Source organism: Bos mutus, chromosome 15 (assembly GCF_027580195.1).
Source record: "Bos mutus isolate GX-2022 chromosome 15, NWIPB_WYAK_1.1, whole genome shotgun sequence".
Taxonomy (NCBI): Eukaryota; Metazoa; Chordata; class Mammalia; order Artiodactyla; family Bovidae; genus Bos; species Bos mutus.
In genome coordinates this window covers 30,800,964-30,826,862 of record NC_091631.1, presented here as the reverse complement: position 1 = coordinate 30,826,862, position 25,899 = coordinate 30,800,964, and the positions used below count along the sequence as shown (strand labels likewise).

The following is a 25,899-nucleotide window of genomic DNA, read 5'->3' as shown; positions in this document are numbered from 1 at the left end:
TAATACAGATATTAAATAATAATAATTAAACAGAACACAGGAAAGTATATAGAAGAGTTGGTAAATATTGAAAATTATAAAGTATACACACATGCCTTATTAGAGTTTTGGTATATATACACAGGGGTAAAAACAAGAAAAATGCATACCAAAGTATTAACAATAGTTACCATTTGGAGATGTAATTTTAGAGCATTTCATTTCAAAGTTTATTTTTCTAGAAGTAATGTACACACATATATGCACACACAGACACACAGGCTTTTTTCAAACACCAAGTACTTTTCTAATCATAAAGCTTTTTTTTTTTTTTTAAGGCTTTGGGGGTAAAATGAGAGTTCATCTCTTGTAGTTCTTTGTCTATGAGTGTTAATAGAGTATGAAAAATTATCACTCCTTTTTGTCCTCATAAGAGTATAGTGGACTGCTACTTAAGAAGAAACAGAAAGCTCAATTTTATACATTTCTTAGAATATCATTGGATTATTTCCTGTTTATGTCCCCAGCATTTAACACATTGTTTGGTATAGAGTAGATAAAAAGGGCTTAGGTTCACCTTATTTAGTCCAGTCATCAGATCAGCAACTTTCAGGGCAGTATCACCAGGTCTTGTAATCTACAAGTATGATAAACAAATAGAAGGAATTGGAGTGGAAAGGCAGACATTTCAGACGTACACGGTTCACCCATCACGTCTCCTTGATTTACTTCTCTAGTTTTGTTGTTGTTGTTCAGTTGCTCAGTCGTGTCCTACCCTTTGTGACCCCATGGACTGCAGCACACTAGGCTTCCCTGTTCTTTACCATCTCCCAGAACTTGCTCAAACTCCTGTCCATTGAGTCGATGATGCCATCCAACCATCTCCTCCTCAGTCATATCCTTCTCCTCCTGCCTTTTGTCTTTCCCAGCATCAGGGTCTTTTCCAATGAGTTGGCTTTTTGCTTCAGGTGGTCAAAGTATTGGAGCTTCAGCTTCAGTATCAGTCCTGCAGTGAATATTCAGGACTGATCTCCTTGCAGTCCAGGGGACTCTCTGAAGTCTTTTCCAACACCACGGTTCGAAAGCATCAATTTTTCTGTGCTCAGCCTTCTTTATGGTACAGCTTTCACATCTGTACATAACTATTGGAAAAACCATAACTTTGACTATACGGACTTTTGTCTGGAAAGTAATGTCTCTGCTTTTTAATATGCTGTCTAGGTTTGTCATAGCTTTTCTTCCAAGGAGCAAGAGTCTTTTAATTTCACGGCTGCAGTCATGTTTCTAGTTTTACTCCTACTTAACTAGTTGCTCCTCCTGTCTCCCTTGCTGGTTCTTCCCTCTTCTTCCTGATTCCTAGGCTCAACTCTTGATCTCATTATCTTTATTCACTTCCAAAGTGATTTAATATCTATAGTCTAATTCTCAAACATTTATCTCCAGCCTGGACATCTCCCAAACTTTGGGGAGTCTTATATCCAATACCCAGCCATACTCAACATCTCCACTTACATTTATATCCAAATTAATGTGTCCAAAATTGAACAAACTCCTGATCATCTCCTTCAAAGCTGTTCCACCCAAAGCCTTTCCTGTTGCATCTAATTGCATTTTTGTCACTCTAGTTGCTCAGGCCAAAGTTTTTGGAATCATCATTGACTTTTATCATACACCTAATATCTAAGCCTTTAGCACATCTTTGTTCTACCCTTAAAAATTATCAAGTATCTGACCAATTCATACCATATTCACTGCCACTAATTACCTTAATCCAGGGCACCATCATCTCTTGATTGAATATTACAATATTCTCCTAACTAATCTTTCTGCTTTTATCCTTGTTTCTTTGCATTCTGTTCTGAAATACAGTTAATAGTGATTCTTTTAAAGTGTAAGTCAGACCACGTCAGTCTTCTGTCCAAAACTCAGTAGTGGTTCATACTTCAACATATAAAAGCCAAGTTGCTTATAGTGGCATATAAGGGCCTCTAAGAACTGACCTTCCGTTACTTCTGTAAGCACATCTACTACTGTCTTCACTGTTTCAGTTCAGTTTGGTTCATTTGCTCAGTCATGTCTCACTCTGTCCATCACCAACTTCCGGAGCCTTCTCAAACTCATGTCCATCACGTCAGTGATACCATCCAACCATCTCATCCTCTGTCATCCCCTTCTCCTCCCGCCTTCAGTCTTTCCCAGAATCAAGGTCTTTTCCAATGAGTTATCGGTTCTTTGCATCAGGTGGCCAAAGTATTGGATTTTCAGCTTCAGCATCATTCCTTCCAAAGAAATCCCAGGGCTGATCTCCTTCAGAATGGACTGGTTGGATCTCCTTGCAGTCCAAGGGACTCTCAAGAGTCTTCTCCAACACCACAGTTCAAAAGTATCAATTCTTTGGTTCTCAGCTTTCTTCACAGTCCAACTCTCACATCCATACATGACTGCTGGAAAAACCGTAGCCTTGACTAGACGGACCTTTGTTGGCAAAGTAATGTCTCTGCTTTTTAATAATGCTGTCTAGTTTGGTCATAATTTTCCTTCCAAGGAGTAAGTGTCTTTTAATTTCATGGCTGCAGTCACCATCTGCAGTGATTTTGGAGCTCAAAAAAATAAAGTCTGCCACTCTTTCCACTGTTTCCCCATCTATTTGCTTTATTTTATTTATTTTATTTTTTATTTACTCTAGGAGGTGGGTCATAGAGGATCTTGCTTTGATTTAAGTCATTGAGTGTTCCGCCTATGTTTTCCTCTAAGAGTTTTATAGTTTCTGATCTTACTTCAGGTCTTTAATCCATTTTGAGTTTATCTTTGTGTATGGTGTTAAGAAGTGTTCTAATTTCATTATTTTACATGTAGCTGTCCAGTTTTCCCAGTACTACTTATTAAAGAGGCTCTCTTTGCCCAATTGTTTATTCTTGCCTCCTTTGTCAAAAATAAGGTACCCATAGATGCATGGGTTTATTTCTGGGCTTTCTATCTTGTTCCATTGGTCTATGTTTCTGTTTTTGTGCCAGCACCATATTGTCTTGATGACTGTAGCTTTGTAGTATAATCTGTAGTCAGGAAGGTTGATTCCTCCAGCTCCATTCTTCTTTCTTAAGACTGCTTTGGCTATTTGGGGTCTTTTGTGTTTCCGTATGAATTGTGAAATTTTTTGTTCTAGTTCTGTGAAAAATGTAGATGGCAGAGAATTCTGATGGCCAGCACTAGAACTGAACTTGGTTTGCTCTGCAAGATGAATTTGATAGCTTGACAAGTGTGAGAACCTTACTGGTGTCGTGTCTTGCCTTTACGTCATAGTCAGAGAAAAGTTTCTGTAGAACAAGCCATTAATATTTTTTATTCTGAATGACAGAATTAGAAATATTCTTTAATACCTCTGTTCATTCCTTTATTCAGCAGACATTTATCACAAACTACTACATGCAAGTGTGATGGGCTCTGGGGATCCAGCTGTGAACCAGACACATTCCTCTGTCACAGTCTGTGGGGGAAGAGATGCTGACAAAGAATAATCCCAAGTGAGACAGGTTACAGAAGGAAGTAGAGCTTGCCACTGTGAGAGAGACCAGTAGAGAATAGTGAAGGAAAGCTTGTCTGAGGATGTGTTGTTTAAACTGAAGACGGATTGGGAGAACTGTCAGGCAGGGGGAGTGTTTTGATATGTTTATGGTTTTAAATACACATATTATTTTCAAACAGAATTTTATTTTCCAGCTTTCTTGTCAGTGTTTGAAACATGACCTGACCGAATGGTATTCTGTTTATTATTTACTAAGCTAGCCCCCATCATCCTCTCACATTTGCCTGGCACTGTTTTTATGTTCCATATTTAAGTTCCTTGCCTTCTAGTCATGTGTTCTTCTTGTGAAGCATTTAATTAAACCATCTTCTTCACTCTCCCCACCTCCCTCACCCCTGTTTGTTGCGTTTCTATCCGTTGCAGCTGTTATTTTCTGTGCTGATGAGGTTGTTTTTTCTTTGGCCAACAGGAACCCTTTCATGTTGGCTCCTAATTCCTTTCCAAAGTTCCTGACAGTGTTCAGTAACTTGCTTGTAGGATTCACTGTGTAAAATTTTGTCCAGGATTTTTTTGTTTTGTTTTTTGCCTTCGGTGTTTCTGATTTAGATTGGCTTGGGTGTGCTCCTTTCTTAAAGTTTTCTTACCCAGTTTTGGTATAAAAGTTATGCTGACCTCACAAACAAATTGGATCATTTCCTCTTTTCTGGGAGGCTTGGTGTAAGATAGGCTTCTCCTCTCCCCCATTAAATGTTGGATACTGGTGAAGATACTGTTTGCAGTAAGCTGTTTCATTTTAATTGTTGACTTTAAAGTTATAGAACTTAAGCTTTTTCATTTTTTGTGTCACTTTTGATGAGTTATGTTCTTATAATATTCATTTCAGCTCATTAAAATTGCAAACTTATTGGCATAAAGTTGTTTAAAAATACCCTTACCGTCTTTTTTATTTTAGTGGAATCTGTAGGAATGTCTCTGTTCATTCCGTGACATGGTGGTGGTTTGTGCCTTCTCATTGTAGCAGTGTGGTTAGGGATCTGCCAGTTTCCCATTGTTTCAAAGAACTAACCTTCTGGCATTACTGATGCTCTCTAGTCTGTGTTCCTTTTTCATTAATTTTAATTATCATATTTTCACTAATGTTTAATTTTATTTTTAATCCCCCCCTTTTATTGGTATATGTTTTCTGTCCTTTGTTTAAATCAATGCTCACTTTTTATTTTTAATTTTGCTCCTTTCCAAATACATGCTTTAGAGATGTAAGTTTCCCTTTTATTAATAGTTCAGCTGTATTTATACTCTATAAGTTTTGATATGAAGTACTCTTAACATTTAGATAATGATTATATGATAAATGCTTTCTGATTTTCACAGAGTTTTTTGAGTCTTGGGTTATTCAAGAGTATAAATTCTTAACATGGAGATTTTTCTGATCTTTTTTATTGTTTTACTTATTAATTTTTACTGTGGTAAGATATACATGAAAATGGTTTAAATGGTAAAACATGTGTTCTGTCAAGTACAATTCAGTGATGTTAAGTATATTAATAATATTGTATAACTACCACCACTGGTATTTCCAGAACTTTCTGCCATGCAATAATTCTCTATTTTATTCTTCCTCCAGTCCCTTTTAACCTCTATATTACTTGCTATCTGTAAGAATTTGCCTATTTTAGATACTACATGTGCAGGGAATCATGCAGAATTTATTCTTTTGTGTTTGGATTATTTTACTTGGCATAATGTTTTAAAGATTCTTTACTTTTTTCTTAAGTTGTAGCATGTATCAGAACTTCATTCTTTTTTTAAGGCTGAACAATATTCCATCATATGATTATCCCACATTGTGTTTATCCATTCCATCTATTGATGGACATTTGGGTTGTTTCCACCTTTTAGCTGTGTGAATAGTGCTCCTGTGAATGTTGATGTACGAGTAAAGAGTCCCTGGTTTCAGTTCTTTTGGGTATATACCTAGGACTGAAATTGTTCGGTCGTACATTAATTCTGTACTTAACCCCCCCCCCCTTTTAATATAATTTATTTATTTATTGGCTGTACTGAGTCTTCATTGCTGTGAGCAGGGTTTCTCTAGTTGGGGAGATGGGGGCCACCCTCTAGTTGTGGTACTCAGGCTTCTTAATGCGGTGGCTTCTCTTGTTGCAGACCATAGGCTCTAGTGTTTTCGGGCTTTAGTAGTTGTGGTGCACAGGCTTAATTGCTCTGTGGCATGTGGCATCTTCCCCGACTGGTGATTGAACCCATGTCCCTTGCATTGCAAAGCAGATTCTTAACCACTGGACCACCAGGGAAGTCCCTGTACTTAACCCTGCCAAACTGTTTCCCACAGCAGCTGCAGCATTTTACATTACCTCCAGCAATGCACATTGTTTTCATTTTCTCCGTACCCTTGTCAGCACTTGTTTTCTGGTTTGTCTATCAGCTTACAACAGTCATCCTGGTGGGGGTGAAGTGGTACCTCATCCTTGTAATTTGCATCCCCTTTGTGATGTTGCATAACTTATGTGCTTATTGGCTATTTATCTTTTTTGAAGAAAACTGACAGTAATGAGTTCAAGGATGCTGATATTGATCTTGAGTTTTTTTTAATGACAGGTGCTTACTGAGATGAGTCAAAGCTGAGCTTCACACCTTGTGTGGCTCTAGATTCTAGTCTCTGCCTTTCTAGTCCCACAAGACTGTCAAGTTCACTATCAGCCTCTTAGCCTTGCCCTTGGAATCAGAAAAGTCTCCAGGAGAAAAGCAACCCCAAGTACAGGACACCTCCCTGTGCCACTGTCCCCTTAAATTACTAGTACTGTCATTTTTTACCATCTTGTTGGCTCTTCATACCTGGAACGAGTTCTGAGTTTTCTGTTGATCCTCCCTAGGAGAATTAGTCCTCATTATCTTAGTCTACCATCAGTAGAAGGGCAAGTTTTATTTTTCATGAAAGTAATAATTTTTTGTTGTCAATTGCCTCTTTCATTGGCGTACTTAATATTTATTTAATAGCACCATTACAATGAGGAGTATACCTAGCATACATAAGTAAGGAACAGACACCACAGTGTGTGGGTTTTTGTTGGGTTTTTTTTGGCCATAGCACATAGCATTGCTGGAGCTAGTTCCTCAACCAGAGATTGAATCCATGCACTGGAAGCACAGTGTAATCACTGGACCCCCAGGGAATTCCCAATGGTTGGTTTTTTTCTTTAAAAAGAGGGAATGAAGTGTATTAGTTAATTCAGTGGACTTTTTAAGTGGAGGTTGATTAAGATCATTTTATATGTTTTTCTACTTAAAGCTGGTATACTATAGAGGTTCTTGCTTTAAGTAAAACTTGTTGTACACAAACTTGAATGTTTTAGATATTCATGGTCATTTACATCATTGGACAGCAGAGGTTTTTACCCCTCTTTCTTGTCTTTTTTTTTTTAAAGAAAACGTTCTCATTTAAACATGTCTTCCTTCAGTGGCTTCCCTGGCAGTTCAGTGGTAAAGAATCCACCTGCCAACAGGAGACATGCGTTTGCTCCCTGGGTCAGGAAGATCCCCTGGAGAAGGAAATGGCAACCCACTCCTGTATTCTTGCCTGGGAAATCCCATGGACAGAGGAGCCTGGTGGGCTACAGTCCATGGGATTGCAAAAGAGTCAAACAACAGTCTTTCAACACAACATGCCAAGTTCTATACAGGAGCAGTCATAAATCCTGACTGCTAAAAAAATTTTTTTAATTTTTTTAAAGAGAAAAAAGGCATGTAGAAAAATAATTGAAATGCATGACAGTGTGGGGAGTAAACTAGTGTCTAGACAGATTCTTACGGAGTTCAGCAAAGGAGTATTTTGAAGCATATTTCTTACTTGATTTTGATGTGCTTTATTAGCTTATTCTTCTAAATACCAGAGTGTAATATATCTGAGACCTTATGTTCTAGTTATTTATTTATGAGCTGAGTTGGTGAACTGAACATGTTAGGTCAGTTTTAGGTGCACATGAGTTGAATAATCTTGTTCCCTTTCCCACTTGAGGTTTTAAGATAGTCTTTAGTGTAATTTTGTATGCCTGAGTTCTTTTTTTTTTATCTCTGTTTATAGGAAGAGCATTAAGAAGTTGGTTTTGAAAAACCTTAACAATAGCAGTCTATTCTCTCCTGTTAATCGTGATTCAGAAGATCTAGCTTCACCATCTGATTATCCAGAAAATGGAGAGAGGTAAGCTGAATGCTCTTTTGGGTTATTTCTGGTCGAGAGCCTTCTTCTCATTTAGAAGAGGTTCTGAGCTTAGTAGTTATTCATTCAACAAATTTTACGAAGTTGGAAGTACAATGGCATGTGAGCACTAGAAGTTATGTCATGTATTTACCTCTTGAGTACCATAGACACTACAATTATTTTTTTTCTGATTCAGTTTTGCAAAACTTTTTTGGTATCCATGTATGTTGTTTTGGAGAAGGTTAATAATATGCATGTGACTCCCCTTATCCCTCTTAAATAAGATTTTGTTTGTGATAGTTATTAAAGTGATGTACAGCTGTAACCAACACCCACCTCAAAGCAGTATAGAAATATATAAAGGAGAAAGTACAAGTGTATACACTAATCCTTAATAAGTCAGCATATTTTCTAATGGTTTAGAAATTTATTTATTGAGTATATTCTTAAATATTATAGTGATTATGCATGAAATGGTATTCTGTAACCATTTACTATCAACATGATATGGCTAACCTGCCTCTTTTTAAGTGACTCTATAACCATTATCATGAATGTAAGATAATTCAGTCAGTTCTCTTTTAGAGGATATTTAGATTATTTTGGTGTTCCTGTATTCAAAATAACGCTTCAGTGAAAAATCCTTATATATATGCCTTTGCACTCCTATTTTTTCCTCTTTGGATGAAATTTAGTTTGATTTTTCAATAATGAAGCATTTTCTAATACTCTATTGATTATAGTATTAAATTTAATTTTTTCAGTTTTATATTATGAAATTCACTACTGATTATTTGACCCCCACATAGTAGACTCCCTCCCCTCTTTAAAAATTTTGACACTCAGATTCATTCATTCATTAAAATAGATCAGTTAAAGGCAGGGAATCTACATTCAGTCTTCATGGGTTACAGTGCTAACTCTAGCACTTACAGCTTTGTGACCTTGACACGTTATTTTTCTGTGTCTTGAGTTTTCTGACTCAGAAAATACAGAGAATGATAGCAGCCTATTTTATAGGATTACCGTAAGTATTAAGTGAATTTTTAATACATGGAATTACATAGAACAGTGTCAGATACTTAATGAAGGCCTAGTAATGATTGATTGATGCTGTTTTACTACAAGGGGCTAAAACAGTATTTGTTTACTTTCTCCCTTTTCAGATTCAGTTTTCTGAGCAAACCAGTGGATGAGAATCATCAGCAGGATGGAGAAGATGATTCTCTTGTGTCACGTTTTTATACTAACCCTATTGCCAAACCCATTCCTCAAACCCCAGAAAGTGCTGGAAATAAACATAACAGCAGCAACAGTGTAGATGATACTATCGTTGCATTAAACATGCGTGCTGCCTTGCGAAATGGACTGGAAGGAAGCAGTGAAGAGACCTCTTTTCATGAGGAGTCACTGCAGGATGACCGAGAAGAAATTGAAAATAATACTTACCATATACATCCAGCAGGTCAGATTCAGATCTCTTACCAGTCATTTGAGACCTCTTATTGATCACATATTTTCATCGTAATAGAAGTTAGCTATCTGAACTTCTAAATATTTTTTATTGCATTTTTATGAAAGTTAACATATGAACATTTGTCACTAATGCTGTGGTTGATTTGGAATTCACATCGTTTTGTACTTTTGGAGTAGTCAAAATTCATTTCGTTAATTATCCTGTTATGTTTTAAATACTCCAAGTTTGGTAGCAAGAGGGACTGTCCTTATAACTTTTCTAACTTCATAAATTCACATATATTGCCTATTCATTTTTTAATTAAAATTATAGCAGTAGTTACTTGCACGATTTTTGAGATTTGAGTTAAAGTATACAGACCATAATGCCAGACTAGAGTAGGCATTCAAACGTTAATGGTTGTTTGGTTATTATCACTTCAGTTCTGTGTTTTTCTTTTTTGTCCCCAACAATGAACTGACTAGTTTATGCCAACTAGTCTGTGACATAGCATAAATTGGATTGAAGTATCTTGATGGGATGCTTAAAGTTCCTTTTTTCTCTGCTGACTTACCTCATTTGGGTTTTGACAATATTTTTACATTTCCCCTTCCCCTTTTCACTGAGATACAGTTTACATGTAGTGAAGTATATAGGTCTTAAGTGTTCATTTCAAAAAATTTAGACATATATATGTGTGTATGTATACTCATATATACAAACACATACACTCAAGAGAGAATATTTCTTTAACCCTGGAAAGTTCCTTTGTGTTTCCATCTCCAGAAATCAACCATAGTCTGGTTTCTGTCACATAGATTAGTTCTTCCTAGTTTTTTTTTTTTTTTTTTTTTATGTTTTGGCCATGACACATGACTTGTAGGATCTTAGTTCCCCAAGCAGGGATCTAATCCTACCCTCAGCAGTGACAGCACAGAGTCCTAACCACTGGACTGCCAGGGAATTCCCTTTCCTGTTGTTTTTTTTTTTAATGTGTTTTTTAAAACATTTAATTATTTACTTATTTTTGGCTGCACTGGGTCTTCTTGTTGCACATGGGCTTTCTCTAGTTGCAGCAAGCTCGGGGTACTCTCTGGTTGTGGTGGCTGCACAGGCTTCTCATTGTGGTGCTTCTCTTGTTGGAGAGCACAGGCTCTGCGGCATGCTGGCTTCAGTAGTTGTGGCACACAGTAGCTGTGGTGCACAGGCTTAGTTGCCCTGAAGCATGTGGGATCTTCCCAGACCAGGGATCAAACCTGTGTCCCCTGCATTGGCAGATGCATTTTCTTATGAGATTTTATCCATGATGTATATTTATCAGCATTTGGTTCTTTTTATTACCATGTAGCATTGCATTATATAATTACGACAAATTTAGTTTCTCCATTCTCTTAGTGAACTTTTGGGGTTATTTTGCAGTGTATATTAATGTGTCTGTAAACTTCTATGTCTAATTATTTTATTGTCTTTGTATATATCTTCTGGTCACATGGAACACTAAAGAAACAACTTTATTCTTTAACATTAAGAGTCCTGTGTTATCTGTGTTTGTATTTAGACACCTACATGAGTTCATTATGATACTACATCTTAAATACTCAGTCAAGATTTTTTAAAATTGTTTCTAGTTTTTCACTGACCTTCTTTGTTGCCTCCCAATTTAGAATTCCAGTCTCAAGAACACTCTAACAACCCTCTAAACCTTAAGCATATTGAGTGGGCATTGCTGGAGACTAATTTAATCTTATATGGGCCTTAAACTCATGTATGGGCCTTTCTCAGAAGCAGGTTAGCCTGATCTCTGCCTGTTAATGGAACAGGAGTGATTAGAGCAAGCACACTCATGTTGTATTTTCTTTGATTTCTTCTGCTATCTACCTAGTTAGTACTTAAAGTTTCCATTTGTCTGCGTGACTTTCTCACGCAGGATTTTTCATCTTGATTTCCGTGAGTTTTAAGAATGTGTAATATACTGTCATATGTATGTTCTCCAAACTTACCTAACCATGTAAGTAAGGTTTTTTAAATCCTTGGTTTCTTTTAAATACTTGGTTTCTCTTAGGAATGGTGTTTCTTAAAAAATCAGCTGGGGTCAGGGGTGAGCAGAAAAGAAAACCAGTTTGGAAAAATGCTTTATTCCTGTATATTTTCTTTTTATATAGTAATTTATTTACTGATTGTATCAGGTAATTTTTTAAATTATCCACTCTAAAATTTTTTTTACAATGAAAAAGTGAAATGAATATTGCTGAAAATTCCTCTAACCGATGTCAGTCACAACCAGTACTGTACTTTTGGTTTCTTTTGTCATAGGCATCATTCTCACTAAGGTTGGCTACTATACTATTCCATCCATGGATGACCTTGCTAAAATTACCAATGAGAAAGGAGAGTGCATTGTCTCTGACTTCACTATTGGTCGTAAAGGTGAGTCTGAATTTAGGAGTTAGTAGTGCATAAACCAGAGAAGACAATGGCCACCCACTCCAGTACTCTTGCCTGGAAAATCCCATGGATGGAGAAGCCTGGTAGGCTGCAGTCCATGGGGTCGCAGAGTCGCACACGACTGAAGCAACTTAGCAGCCGCAGTGTATAAGCCAGAAATCTGCACCTTGTCTTTGTATTTAAGTGAAGGAAGTGCTTGATAGCTAAATCTGTTTTTTACCTACATTTGGACCACCTTGGCCTGAATGAACACTTTGATTAACAAGTAACAAAAAGACAAACTTTTTAATACTCTTTGGCAAGTATTTGGCTCATTGCAATTTTCTACAATTAAAATACTATAAACAGCAAATACTAAGTGACAAAATTAATGAGATGGGTAATAATTAGGTTGTTTCATATTATTAAGTTACTACAGATAAAATTTTCTTGGGGAAGAAAGATCTCATCTTGCTGTATTGTATTAAAAGAAGAGCTCAAGTATTTTAATTCATACTATAGGCTAGGTGCCAAGGGTTGCTTATATAGGAGCCATACAGATACTTAGGGCTTCCCAGGTGGTACTAGTGGTAAAGAACCTGTCCCGCAGTGCAGGAGTTCTCAGAGAGGCAGGTTTGATCCCTGGGTTGGGAAGATTCCCTGGAGGGAGGACATAGCAACCCACTCCAGTATTCTTACCTGGAGAATCCCATGGACAGAGGAGCCTGGCAGGCTACAGTCCATAGGGTCGCACAGAGTCAGACACACTAGAGCAACTTAACACGCATGCACGCACGCATACAGATACTTGGGAAGAGATTTTAAAAGGCTTCTTTGAGGATAACATAAGTACTGTAAAAATGCATGTTAAGCCAGGTAACAGTGTATTTGATGTCACCTTCTAATATTACAGATGAAATAACTCATTCAAGGAATTGCTGGGTGATTTAAAATATTGATTAATGTTTAAAGCTGCTTGCTCCTTCACTGGAAGTATAAAGTGGGTAGGACGAGTTTCTAACTCTTTGCTCTGATTTATAGGTTATGGTTCGATCTATTTTGAAGGAGATGTGAATTTGACAAATCTAAATTTAGATGACATTGTACATATCCGAAGGAAAGAAGTGATTGTCTACTTAGATGATAACCAAAAACCACCTGTGGGTGAAGGACTAAATAGGTATGAATTTATTTACATATTTAACAACTAATCAGCTAAATCACAATTTTTTTCTGTTAACACAGGTATATCATATTATGTACATTTTCCTGCAACTTGTCTCTTAGATTTACTATGTGATTATTGTATGTGATTATTATTTCTGTGCTTTCACTTAAAAACATAAGTGATATGGGACTTCCCTGGTGGTCCAGAGGTTAAGAATCTGCATGCTAATGCAGGAACACAGGTTTGATCCCTGGTCCGGAAACTAAGATCCCTCATGGTGCTGGGCAACTAAGCCCATGTGCCACAACTACTGAGCCTGCGCTCTAGAGCCCACAAGCCACAATTACTGAAGCCCGTGCATCCAGAGCTCATACTCCACAACAAGAGAAGGGACCACAGTGAGAGGCCTGCACACAGCAACTAGAGAGTAGCTCCCGCTCGCCACAGCTAGAGAAAACCTGTGTGCAGCAGCAGAGACCCAGCGAAGCCAAAACAATAAAAAGTGTAAGTGATAAAGACATGCTACACTTTTACTTTTTTGACTCCTTTCCCTAATATTATCAGATCCAATTGTTTCCAAAACCTTTTGGAAAATATTTTTAGTAGTAATTTTCTTCTTTTTTTAATTATTTTATTTTTGGTTGCACTGGGTCTTCATTGCTGTGCGCAGGCTTTCTTTTCTTGCAGTGACTGAGGGCTGCTCTTCACTGCAGTGCATCGACTTCTCATTGTGGTGGCTTCTGTGTTGCAGAACACAGGCTCTAGGCACGTGAACTTCAGTAGTTGTGGCTTGTGAGCCCTGGAGCACACAGGCTTCAGTAATTGTGGCATGTGGGCTCAGTAGTTGTGGCGTGAGGGCTCTAGTTATTCTATGACATGTAGAATCTTCTTGAACCAGGAATCGAACTCATGTCCCCTGCATTGGCCGGTGGATTCTTTTCCAGTGTGCCACCAGAAAAGTCCCGTAATAGTATTTTTTTCCCCCTTGTTTCTGCTGTGATTGTGCTTAACTCTTTTTCTGTATTTTTAGTGTGAGATACTAGCTTCTAATGCAGGCCAGGTCAGAGAGCCATAGTTAAAATCCTTTATGTTCACAACCCACTGAGATTGAACCAGGAAGAAACAGAAGATCTGAAGAACCCTGGAACTAATAAGGAAATTGAATTAGTAATCAATATCCCCTGCTTCTCCAGCTCTACCAAAGCCCTGGACCAGATGGCTTCACTGGTGAAGTTTACCAAACATTTAAAGAAGAATTTATACCAGTTTTCCTCAAACTCTTCCCCAGAATAGAGGAGGGAGCATTTCTAACTAATTCTGTGAGGGAAACATTTCCCTGAGTCCAAAGCTAAATAAAGGTGCTGTAAGAAAAGAAGACTACAGACCAGTATGTTTAATATATATTAATGTAAATACCCTCAACAAAATAACTATCAAACAGAATTCAGTGGTGCATCAACTGAATTACACACCATGACCAAATAGGATTTGTTTCTGAAATGCACAGATGGCTTAACATATAAAAATTGATGAATGTAATGCATCACATTGACAGGACAAAAGAAGAAAAGCACATGATCATCACTGTTGATGATGCAGAAAAAGCACTAGACAAGATTTAACACTTTTCATGATAGAAAATAGAGTTAGAAGGAAACTACTAAGCATAATAAAAGCCATGTTAGAGAAACCCACAGTGAACATCATTTATTATTGTTCAGTCGCTAAGTCATGTCCTACTCTTTGCGACCTCATTGTAGCACGTCAGGCTTCCCTGTCCTTTACATTGAGTCGGGTGATGCCATCCAACTTTATCATCCTCTGTCGCTTCCTTCTCCTCCTGCCTTCAGTCTTTTCCAGCATCAGGTTATTTTTCCAGTGAATCCACTCTTCACATCAGGTGGCCAAAGTATTGGAGCTTCAGTCCTTCCAATGAATATTTGGGATTGATTTCCTTTAGTATTGATTAGTTTGATCTCCTTGCTGTCCAAGCATCTCAAGAGACTTCTCCAACACCACAATTCAAAAGCATCAGTTCTTCAGCTCTCAGCCTTCTTTAGGTCCAACTCTCACATCCATACATGATGACTCCTGGAAAAGCCATAGCTTTGACTATATGGACCTTTGTCAGCAAAGTGATGGCTCTGCTTTTTAATACACTGCCTAGGTTTGTCATAGCTTTTCTTCCAAGGAGCAAGTGTCTTTTAATTTTGTGGCTGCAGTCACCGTCCACAGTGTCTTTGGAGCCAAACAAAATAAAATCTGCCACTATTTCCACTTTTTCCCCATCTGTTTGCCATAAAGTGCTAGGACTGGATGCCATGATCTTAGTTTTTTGAATGTTGAGTTTTAAGCCCGCATTTTCACTCTTCTCTTTCACCTTCATCAAGAGGCTCTTTAGTTCCTCTTTGTTTTCTGCCATTAGAGTGGTATCATCTGTATATTGGAGGTTGTTGATGTTTCTCCCAGCAGTCTTGAGTCCAGCTTGAAATTCATCTAGCAGAGCATTTCTCATGATGTACTTACTCTACATATAAGTTAAATAAGCAGGGGGACAGTATACAACCTTAACATACTCTTTTTCCAAGTTTGAACCAATCTGTTAGTCCCTGTCCAGTTCTAACTGTTGCTTCTTGATCTGCATATAGGTTTCTCAGGTGGCAGATAAGGTGGTCTGGTATTCCCATCTCTTAAGAATTTTCCAGTTTGTAGTGATCCACACAGTCAAAGGCTTTAGCGTGGTCAGTGATGCAGAAGTAGATGTTTTTCTGGAACTCTGTTGCTTTTTCAGTGGATGTTGGCAATTTGATCGCTGGATCCTCTGCCTTTTCTAAATCCAGCTTGTACATCTGAAAGTTCTCAGATCACGTGCTGCTGAAGCCTAGCTTGAAGAATTTTGAGCATAACCTTGCTAGCGTGTAAAATGAGCACAATTGTATGGTAGTATGAACATTCTTTGGCATTGCTTATCTTTGTGATTGGAATAAAAACTGATCTTCCAATCCTGGGCCACTGCTGAGTTTTCCAAATTTGCTGACATATTGAGTGTAGCACTTTTAACAGCATCATCTTTTAGAATTTTAAAAGCTCAGCTAGAATTCCATCACCTCCACTAGCTTTGTTCGTAGTAATGCTTCCTGCCACCCACTTGACTTCACACTCCAGGATGTCTGGCTCTAGGTTAATGACTCCACCATCTTAGTTATCTGAATCACTAAGATCTTTTGTAGAGTTCTTCTTTGTGTTCTTGCCACCTCTTCTTAATCTCTTCTGTTCTTTTAGGTCCTTGCTGTTTCTTTTATTGTGCTCATCCTTGCATGAAATGTTCCCTTGGTATCTCTAATTTTCTTGAAGAGATCTCTAGTCTTTCCCATTCTGTTGTTTTCCTCTATTTCTTTGCATCGTTCACTGAAGAAGTCCTCATCTCATCACTGTTCTCTGGAACTCTGCATTCACTTGGGTATATCTTTCCCTTCTTTGCCTTTTGTTTCTCTTCTTTCCTCAGTGAACATCATAAAAAGAAGAGAAAGTGTTAGTCACTCAGTTGTGTTCCAGCCCATGGGTTGTAGCCCACCAGGCTTCTCTGTCCATGGAATTCTCTCAAAGTGGATTGCCATTTCCTTCTCCAGGGGATCTTCTGTAGTTAAAGACTGAGAGCTTTTCCTGTAAGATGAGGAATAAGACAGTAATGTTTGCTTTTGCCACCAGCATTCAACATAATACTGTAAGTCTTAACCAAAGCAGTTAAACAAGATAAAGATTAAAGATATTCAAATTGGAAAGAAAGATGTTATGTTTTCTCTCTTTACAGATGATGTGATCTTATATGTAGAAAGCCTAAAAATTCCACACCAAAAAACTTATAGCTAATGAACAAATTTAACAAGGTAGCAAGATGCAAAATCAACACAATAAAAATCAGTTTAGTTTCTGTACATTGACAATCTGAAAAGGTAGTTATGAAAACATTTTTGTTTATAATGGCATCACAAAGAATAAAATACTTTAGGAATAAACTTAACCAAAGAGGCGAAAAACTTGTACACTGAAAACTACAAAACATTGTTAAGAGAAATTAAAGAAGGCAAATAAATGAAAAGATATCCCATGTTCATGGATTGGAGAACCTAAAATTGTTAAGTTATCCATGCTACCCAAAGCAGCCTACTGACTTAATGCAATTCCTATCAAAATCCCAGCTGCATCTTTTGCAGAAATAGGAAAAATGATCCTAAAACATAAAGAATCTCAAGGGTACCATGAACAGTCAAATTAACCTTAAAAAACAACAAAGCTGGGGGAATCAGACTTTGTGACTTGAAAACAAAGGTACAGTAACTGAAACAGTGTGTTACTGGCATAAAGACAGACGTATATATATGGAACAGAACAGAGAGCCCCTGCATATTAGGGAGCCCACACTGGAGACCTCACATAGATGGTTAAATGTTGACAGAGTTGTCAAGACCATGCAATGGGGAAAGAACAGTTTCTTCAACAAATGGTTTTGGGAAAACTGGATCTACGTAACAGAAGAATGAAGTTGGACCCTTACGTTATGCTATAAATAAAAATTAATTCAAAATTGATCAAAAACCTAAAGCATAAGGCTTAAAACTATTTTAAAAAAAAGGTATAATATGTTTCACACTATATTTGACAAGAATTTCCTGGGTATGATACTAAATGCATAGGCAGCAAATAGTGAAAATAAACTAGACTACATCAGAATTTTTAGGGCTTCCCTGGTAGCTCAGATGGTAAAGCGTCTGCCTACAATGCGGGAGACCCGGGTTCGATGCCTGGGTCGGGAAAATCCTCTGGAGAAGGAAATGGCAATCCACTCCAGTACTCTTGCCTGGATAATCCCATGGATGGAGGAGTGTGGTAGGCTATAGTCCATGGGGTCACAAAGAGTCGGACACGACTGAGTGACTTCACTTTCACTTTCACATCAAAATTTAAAACTTCTATACATCAAAGAACCCAATCAACAGAATGAAAAGTCAGCAAACCATGTCTAGTGTAAGGGTTAATATCCAGAATATGAAGAACTATTTAAAAAACCATTAAAAAAAAAAGCAGTTAAAAATGGTCAGAGGATTTGGGTTCACAATATGATAGACAAATGGCCAACAAGCATATGAAAAGATGCCCAACATTGATAATAACCCATTAGGAGGTTAATTTAAAAGAAAAATAACGTTTTTGCAGGAGTATGGAGAAACTGGAACCTTTGTGTATTTTGGTGAGAATATAAAATGTGGTGCAGCTGTTGTGAAAGAGTATATGGTTCCTCAGAAATTAGGAGTGACCCAGCATTTCCACTTCTGGGTATATATCCAAAGCAATTGAAAACAGAGTCTTGAAAAATGTACATACCCATATTCACAGCAGCACTATTCATAATAGTCAAGAGATAGAAGAAACCCAAGTGTCCATGAATAAACAAAATGTATATGCACACCATGGAATATTACTTAGTTTTAAAAAGGAAGGAAACTTTGACATGCTGTAGAATGGATGAACCTTTAGGACATTATGCTCAGTGATTTAAGCCAGCTGCAGAAAGAAAAATACTGAGAGTCACATGATTTGAGGCATCTAGAGTGTCAGATTCATAGGAGCAGTAGAATAGTGTTAACTTTTATTATACCTTCTTACCTCAATAGAAAATAATGTTAAAACTCATCTGTTTTTATGTGGTAATCACTGTACTAGATCCAAGGCATACTGAATGAATAAGGGCACAGTCCTTTATCTTAGATGTTGCTATTAGAAGGAATATATTACCATTATTATTATCAATTCACACTCATTTAATGGTTAATGTTAATACTGTGATGCTCCTGATACCTCATTCTGCAAGCTTTTGTCGTTAATGGTAGTTAGTTGCTATTATTACTGTTGTTTTTACAAAGTACAGTAGTAGTATAAGACCTTCACTGAGATTTAGGTCTTTGCACTAGACTTGGTCAAGGATGCATGGCTTAAGAGTTATTAAAATTAAATTGTAAATAATTGATGTGCCATGGTAGTTTGAAATAACTGGAGTTTGATGCTCTTGAACCAGATATTTAGCTAGTTGATATGGGGGTAATTCCTTACTCTTAACGCTAACTACCTTTGGAGCCAAGACTCAGGTTTATGAAACATCTGCAGAATAATTCCAAAGTAACACAGGTACCTTTTTTGCTGTATATATAGATGTTACTTGGCTTTCTGGTCATAAATATGAAACATTTACATTTTACTTGATTGTACATTACAGAAAGGCTGAGGTTACATTGGATGGAGTTTGGCCAACAGATAAAACATCTCGTTGTTTAATAAAGAGCCCGGATCGACTTGCTGATATCAACTACGAAGGAAGATTGGAAGCAGTTTCAAGGAAACAGGGAGCTCAGTTCAAAGAGTACCGTCCTGAAACGGGTTCTTGGGTGTTTAAGGTATAGTTGCTCAACCTTGTTCTCATAAACTGTAGTTAGAAATTATAAACGCTGTATAGTATATAAGTTACATAGTTCTGATAAACTGACAAAAAAGTTAGGGTTAGAAGAAATCTTTTCTTAAATTGCTTTTACAGAGTAGGAAAAAGATGTAAAGATTGATGTAAAGATACACTGTAATTTACTTCAAATTAGACATCACATTAAACCCCAGAGCAATACGGAGCTATTATAAACTTCATGAGCACATGATTCAAATTCTACATCCTATCTTATGACCACTTAGATGCACTTCTTTGGTGTGGTTTTTCTAATTTGGGGATATCAGGCAAAATTTTTGTCTCTTGATAAATCAGTTCTTCCCAAATAATTGTTCTTTTAAAGATTTCTGGGGTGTAGAGGTTGACTTGGTCCATTCCTTACTTTTAGTCCAGTGGATTCTTTCTCTTCTAGACCAGTTGGATTATTTAGCTTGTTGAAGGCCTTTGTGTAGGTTGAGAACAACTGGGCGGTGGTATATATATGTAAAAATAGTAATGGCTCTTTTGGATATTTTTTTCTGCATTAATGTAAAGTTGATTATATGAGCAATTAACACCTACCAAACACCATCTAAATCTTAGAGAAACAATAAAATGTGGTTAGGTGACATTTCACTGTGCTTTAAATACTTTGATCTCCCTCTCCGTTATTATTTTTTTAAAGCTAATTCTGCAAGATTGCCGCCTTTCTGAATATAAGAGTTTTGAAATTGATTTTGTTGGATTCTTCTCCTCCTTAGGTCTCTCATTTTTCTAAGTATGGTCTTCAGGATTCTGATGAAGAGGAGGAGGAACGGCCATCCAAAACTAGTACAAAGAAGTTGAAGACTGCCCCTTTACCTCCTGCAGGCCAGGCCACCCCATTCCAGATGGCTCTTAATGGCAAACCAGCACCTCCACCCCAGGTAGAGACGGGACAATGAATTTGAATGGAGTCCATGATACAGAAGTTGAAAGCAAGTCATTCAGCTAGTACAAAGCTGTTCTATGACCGCTCGAACTTTGAAGAGTACAAATGTATTGGCAGTCACGTTAAGAGAAGTACAAGGGGGAGGGCATGAGGTGGTACTGGCATCTGATGTTTACTTCAGAGATTTAAAGAATTCTCTTGCTGTTTGGATCATTCCTTCTACCGATTGTCATTCTTAAACACCTCCCTCTCTTTTCATTTGGACTTGCTGAATTCTGTGCTCAGTGATCAACTTAAGATAGTATTTTGCTTGTGTGGGTTAATGCAAAGTAAATCCTACTTTTGTTGACTACCTAATGTGCAGTGCAGTTTAATCTTGTTACCTCCATGGTTTTTTAAAAGTTCAATTAGCTTTCTGCAAGGATTTTTAACTCCATTTTTCTCAAGTTGTTTGCTTATACTTCAGGTAATCTCTTAATATTTGTATTTTAACAATACATAATCTTTATGAAAATACATAAGCTTTACAATATAAGTGAATTACTTGGCTTGGGGAGAGTAGGGGCTGCTTTATTTATTGCAATTGTATCATACTCTTTTGGTATTGTTAAGCCAGTATAAACCTTTTGTTCTTGTAAGGAAAGGTTTGTAATTTAAATATCAGGTAGTGTCTTTGCTGACTCATAAAAGAGTTTTACTTTCATTTGGATGTTGTTTATTATTCAATCAAGTTATAACATTTTTTTTTCTCTGCTGCCATATTCCTTCAAAGAAGAGAATTTGATACAAAATTTCTTTGTAATGCATCCTCTACCTCTCAGCTGCTAAAAGCAGGATCTTTGAAATTTTCCATGCTACAATTCTTAACGGCTGCTGAAATGTGCGATTTTTATGATTGATTAAATAATTTCTTGGGAGGCAACTTTCTTGAGATTTTTGTGTATATGTGTTCATGTTTGCGTGTATTGGGGAGGGGGAGAATATGATATCAGTGGGAAATGGGAAATATGTTGACTTTTATGTTTGTAATTATAGCATTTAGAATATCCCTCTATTTAGAATACATCTCTTCCGAACTAAAAAGCTGTAAATGAACTCAATTTTCCAGTTACCTACATTCATTTTGTCTGAATCATATGCTTTGTATAATCTCCCTTTCCAACATGGTTTTTAATCGTACAGTGTATGTATTTCTTAGGATAAGAATCAGATAACTTTCTTTTCTCGCAATAAAAGTAATATGTAGGGTCCTAAAGATACAGTTGAAAAAGAAAAGCTTCATCTTGTAGACAGATCAAATTTATACAGTGTTGGCCATCAGTGATTTTTAGGCTCTTTAATTTCCAGAATACAAATAGTAAATAACTATAAAATCTTGTGATGGCACTGCAGTAGGTAAGAGTCTTAAAAACTGAGCACCAGAAAATTTCAGGAGAACAAGGTTCTAGGACTAAGGGAGGTGGTAAGGATCAAAATCGGAGAAGGCAATGGCACCCCACTCCAGTACTCTTGCCTGGAAAATCCCAAGGACGGGGGAGCCCGGTTGGCTGCCGTCTATGGGGTCGCACAGAGTCGGATACGACTGAAGCGACTTAGCAGCAGCAGCAGCAGCAAGGATCAAAATGGGCAAAGAGAATATCGTGAATAGGTGTTTTTTTCAGATAGTCTCATTTGATTGAGGAAGTGGATGGTCCTCCTTTTGGATGGAGAAGGGAGAAGTGGGTAGACTTTTTTAGATATTTGGGCTAATGTGTTAGAGGAGAAACAGGGAGCTCTGGAGAACTTTTTTGTCCTAATGCCTAGTGACCTGCATGATGTTAGGAGAAATGCCAGTGGCTGCGCAGTTTTTAAGTTATTAGCAACAGAAGCTACATTTTACTTGGCATGAGGAAAATAACCTGAGCCATCTGAATAAACTGGAAACAGCAGTCTTCTCATCCCAGCAACAAGATGACTGTCTTCACACTATCACCCGGCTCCCTGAAGAGATTGATTTCTGTAATACTGTGTTGCTTAGGTCTGTTCTAGCTGTTTTTCTCTTGACTTGGGGCAAGGGTTGGGTGGTTCCCTAAGGCATTAGGAAGATACATAGTTTTGTTTAATGATTACATGTATCCTACCATCTATTATATAATTTCCTCAGTCCCCTCTTTGCAGTTCATTCTTAAATCCTGCTTTGTTCCTAAAAAAGCAGGTGAAACTGTTTAAAGGGAAAAAAAAGGATTAGAATTTAGAAGAAAATTCTGTTTTATCTTGTATTTACTTTAAAAAAAAGAAATGAAGTGGCAGCTATCTAAATTTAGCCTGTTGAAGAGTGGAAGTTTCTAAAAACTTTAAAGGTTTCAGTCCTGAAACCTCACCTTCCATATATCTAAAGAAAGTCACTTTACAGATACTGTCTGTTTACTTAGTATTTGTAATGGGCTTCTCAACTCCTCACCCCCCACACTCTTCTTACCTTACTCAGTTTCTTCTGTATCACCAGTTTTTTATTAGTCTGCTTTTCTTTCTAGGGCTGGCTCTGAAGAAGCACCTGATCTCCAAAGATTTCTCAGAAAATAACGTCTTTTGGGGTAGTTTATTGCAATTACTTAGATATACATAAAATTCACACATGAGGGTTCTAGGAGTTTACCAGGTCCTCATAGTTTAATAGTGATTCACTTCCCCCATCCACTTACTAGATGATATTAGTTTTGAAGTCAGTGCATGAGGATGAAGCAAATAAAACCTTGATTGCAATAGCATTCTTAAAGATAGTCTTGAGTCCCTCAGTCTCCAGACTTTGATAAAATCCTACCAGTTTGCTTCTAAAAGTGTTCTAAATGAGCACCTCTTTTTGTTACCATTAGTCCTTTGTTGAATAGTATAGTAAATTGAAATTCTCCTCCTCCTCCCTTTCCTCTCATCTATACTTGCTCCTTATCCTTTCATAGTTACTAGCCTTTTCTCCTGTGTGGCAGGCACTGCATTAAATAACTAAATGTTCTGAATTTAGCAATGTCGTTAGTGTTAGATATAGAAAATAGTAGGCTATATCTGCTTTCAGGTGTTTACAATCTGGTGGGGCAAAATAGTATATACATGAAATTATAACATACATTGTATAAAATAGGTATAGACAAGGTATTATGGGAGCCAAATAGAAAAGAGTATCCTGACATTTTGACAAAGGATGGGGAGGGTTACAACTTTTCTTAAAAGTGAATTTGTTAAAAATGAACATACCAGGGGCGGCATTGGAATGTTCTTCCAATTCCTGTAATTATAATGGTAGGATCACCACCAGGGCTTTTAATTTTTTTTTTTTTTTTTAGAATTTTAAAGCATCAAAGTAGCTTGCCTGTAGCCTCCCCAATAGGTTTAAAATATATATATATATATATATATATATATATCACTTTTGTTTTTTTAACCATTTAGCCTCCAGTTTTGTTAGAGCAGTCTTTAGGGATTGTTCACAACATAAGTAACAATTCACTACATATCCAACACCTCAACATTTCTACAGTTATAGATGGCAGTAGTCATTCTTCTAGTAAGGATATTTGTTAAAGGAATTCAGGGGAGTAATAGATAATATACCATTGAAAATAAAGTTTAAAAAGTTACACTAATGGTCATTTCTTGGTTCAAAGAAATCATGAAACTTTTTTTTAACCACTTATTGTATAATTGGATCCATTGGAAGTCTACTGTGAAACAGGCCACTCATGAAAGACAAACCAGAAATTGTGGAAGGTTAGTAATCTACAGATGATATATTATGAAAGAAAAATAGGTAGAACAACTTTTAGCTTTGAGAATGTTTCATAAATTAGCATAGCCATTTGTTAACATTTTACCAGATCATGTGTGAGTTTAGGACATATTTAATGTGAATTTGCACTGAGCCAATTTTATAGTATGTTTCAGCTTTCTGAATGTTTACCTTTTCAAACCATAGACTGTTAATCATGACTATATCTTTAAAACTCCCTAATAATTGTAAATCTAACTCTTGACACATTTAAACATATTTAAACCTAAAAGAACTATTCCCAGATTAAAATTGTCCCTCGTAGTACTTTGTTTTTTTCTTTTGGGAAACACATTCTTCATCTGATACACTATTCCATGTGATACTGCACAGGTGGAGCTAACCTTAGGATTTAGTCTCCCAAAAAATAAATTCCAGGCCCAAAATTATGTTTGTGATAACTAGAAATTTATTTCTAAATGCTTTTAAGAAAATGAAAAGGTACTAGAGACTTTGGTATTTGTGTCTTTTATTCTGTCTTCCCCATGGCTTCTGGCTGCAAGGCACTGTGAGGTCATGGTAACTCTGTATAAATCAGAAAATTATAGTTGCTAACTAAATCAAGTAAGGCATAATCATAGTCTGAGGTTGACTATTTTTTCAGTATGGGTGCTGGCTTAGGTCCAGGGTCCAGACCATAATATTATGAAAGGGTAATTCCATGAATCTGCATTTGGATCCCAAGTAATAATAGAGGAGTTTTGGGGAAATTGTTCTTCAATACTCTAGCAAATATATTACCTCACATTATAATAGAATGGGCAGAATCTAATGTTGTTATATCATATTTTGAATAAAGTAAATATCGTCTAGAAACTCTATGTCTATCTGGTGTCATTTAATGATCCTTCCCTGATCTTTCTGCTGTCTACAGAGCCAGAGCCCAGAGGTGGAGCAGTTAGGGAGGGTTGTGGAACTGGACAGTGACATGGTAGATATCACCCAGGAGCCAGTTCTGGATTCCATGTTAGAAGAGAGCGTGCCTGAGGATCAGGAACCTGTGTCCGCCTCAACACACATTGCATCTTCACTGGGAATTAATCCACATGTGTTACAGGTGAAGTCCTAACCCACCCTTATTATAAGAATCTAAACTAGTATTCATCTTCCTTTCTTAATACCAGGCCTTTTCTTTCATTAGTCCCTTAACGGCATTGAACAGTCCCTGGAATGAGAAAAAAACAGGAAAATGGCCCATGTTCAGGCATCATTTTGCCATTGGAAGGAAGGCTATATTGAGATTCAGAAGACCTAGATTCTAGGCCCAGTTTTGTAACTATTACTGTGTGACTTTAGGCAAGGCGTTTAACATCTGTGAGCACTGATTTTTCTCTATAATAACTTCATTTACCGAGAGGTTTTGAGGCTCTGGAAAGTGCTCCACAGAAGTGTTTTGTGTTTTTTTTTTAATTATACTTACAAGTTTCTTTAAGCTGTCTCAATTTCTCCTTGCCTATGCCTCTTGTCATTATATGAATTTAGCCTTTGGCTTATATTTAACTTTAAAATTAATTCATTCAGCAAATATGTAAGCTGCTGCTGTGTGCCAGCCTCTGGTGAAACTATATACAAAGCAGAGAAGTTTTATATAACTTCTGTCCTTCAGGCACATACAGTATAACAGAGTTAGTCACACAAATGTTGTACTAGCTCTGGACATGACCTGAGGCAGAGCTTTTTAATTGGTTGTTGTAAGCTGCGTTTTTCTTTTATGGCCTTTGGATTTGGGGGAGCACATTCATTCTGTAGATATTGCTTTTTTAGATCATGAAAGCATCATTGCTTGCTGATGAAGAAGATGTAGATACGGTCCTGGATCAGCGCATCAGTCACCTTCCTTCTAAAGCAGATACTTCTCAAGAAATATGTTCTCCCAGGCTCCCCATCTCAGCAACTCACTCATCAAAACCTCGTTCATTAGGTACTGTAAAAGA

The 25,899-nt window shown here is 37.1% G+C and overlaps 1 protein-coding gene across 3 annotated transcripts in view; it reads left to right on the top strand.

Moving 5' to 3' along the window:
* The window catches only part of NUP98 (nucleoporin 98 and 96 precursor), an 86,763-nt gene that overhangs the window by 41,951 nt on the left and 18,913 nt on the right, over positions 1–25,899 (top strand). For all 3 annotated transcript variants that reach the window (XM_070383811.1, XM_070383813.1, XM_005886640.3), the window contains exons 15-22: positions 7,602–7,718; positions 8,885–9,183; positions 11,488–11,601; positions 12,640–12,778; positions 19,038–19,215; positions 19,997–20,161; positions 24,840–25,022; positions 25,730–25,886. In XM_070383811.1, the coding sequence (XP_070239912.1) occupies positions 7,602–7,718; positions 8,885–9,183; positions 11,488–11,601; positions 12,640–12,778; positions 19,038–19,215; positions 19,997–20,161; positions 24,840–25,022; positions 25,730–25,886 (1,352 nt within the window). The remainder of the gene's footprint in view (positions 1–7,601; positions 7,719–8,884; positions 9,184–11,487; positions 11,602–12,639; positions 12,779–19,037; positions 19,216–19,996; positions 20,162–24,839; positions 25,023–25,729; positions 25,887–25,899) is intronic.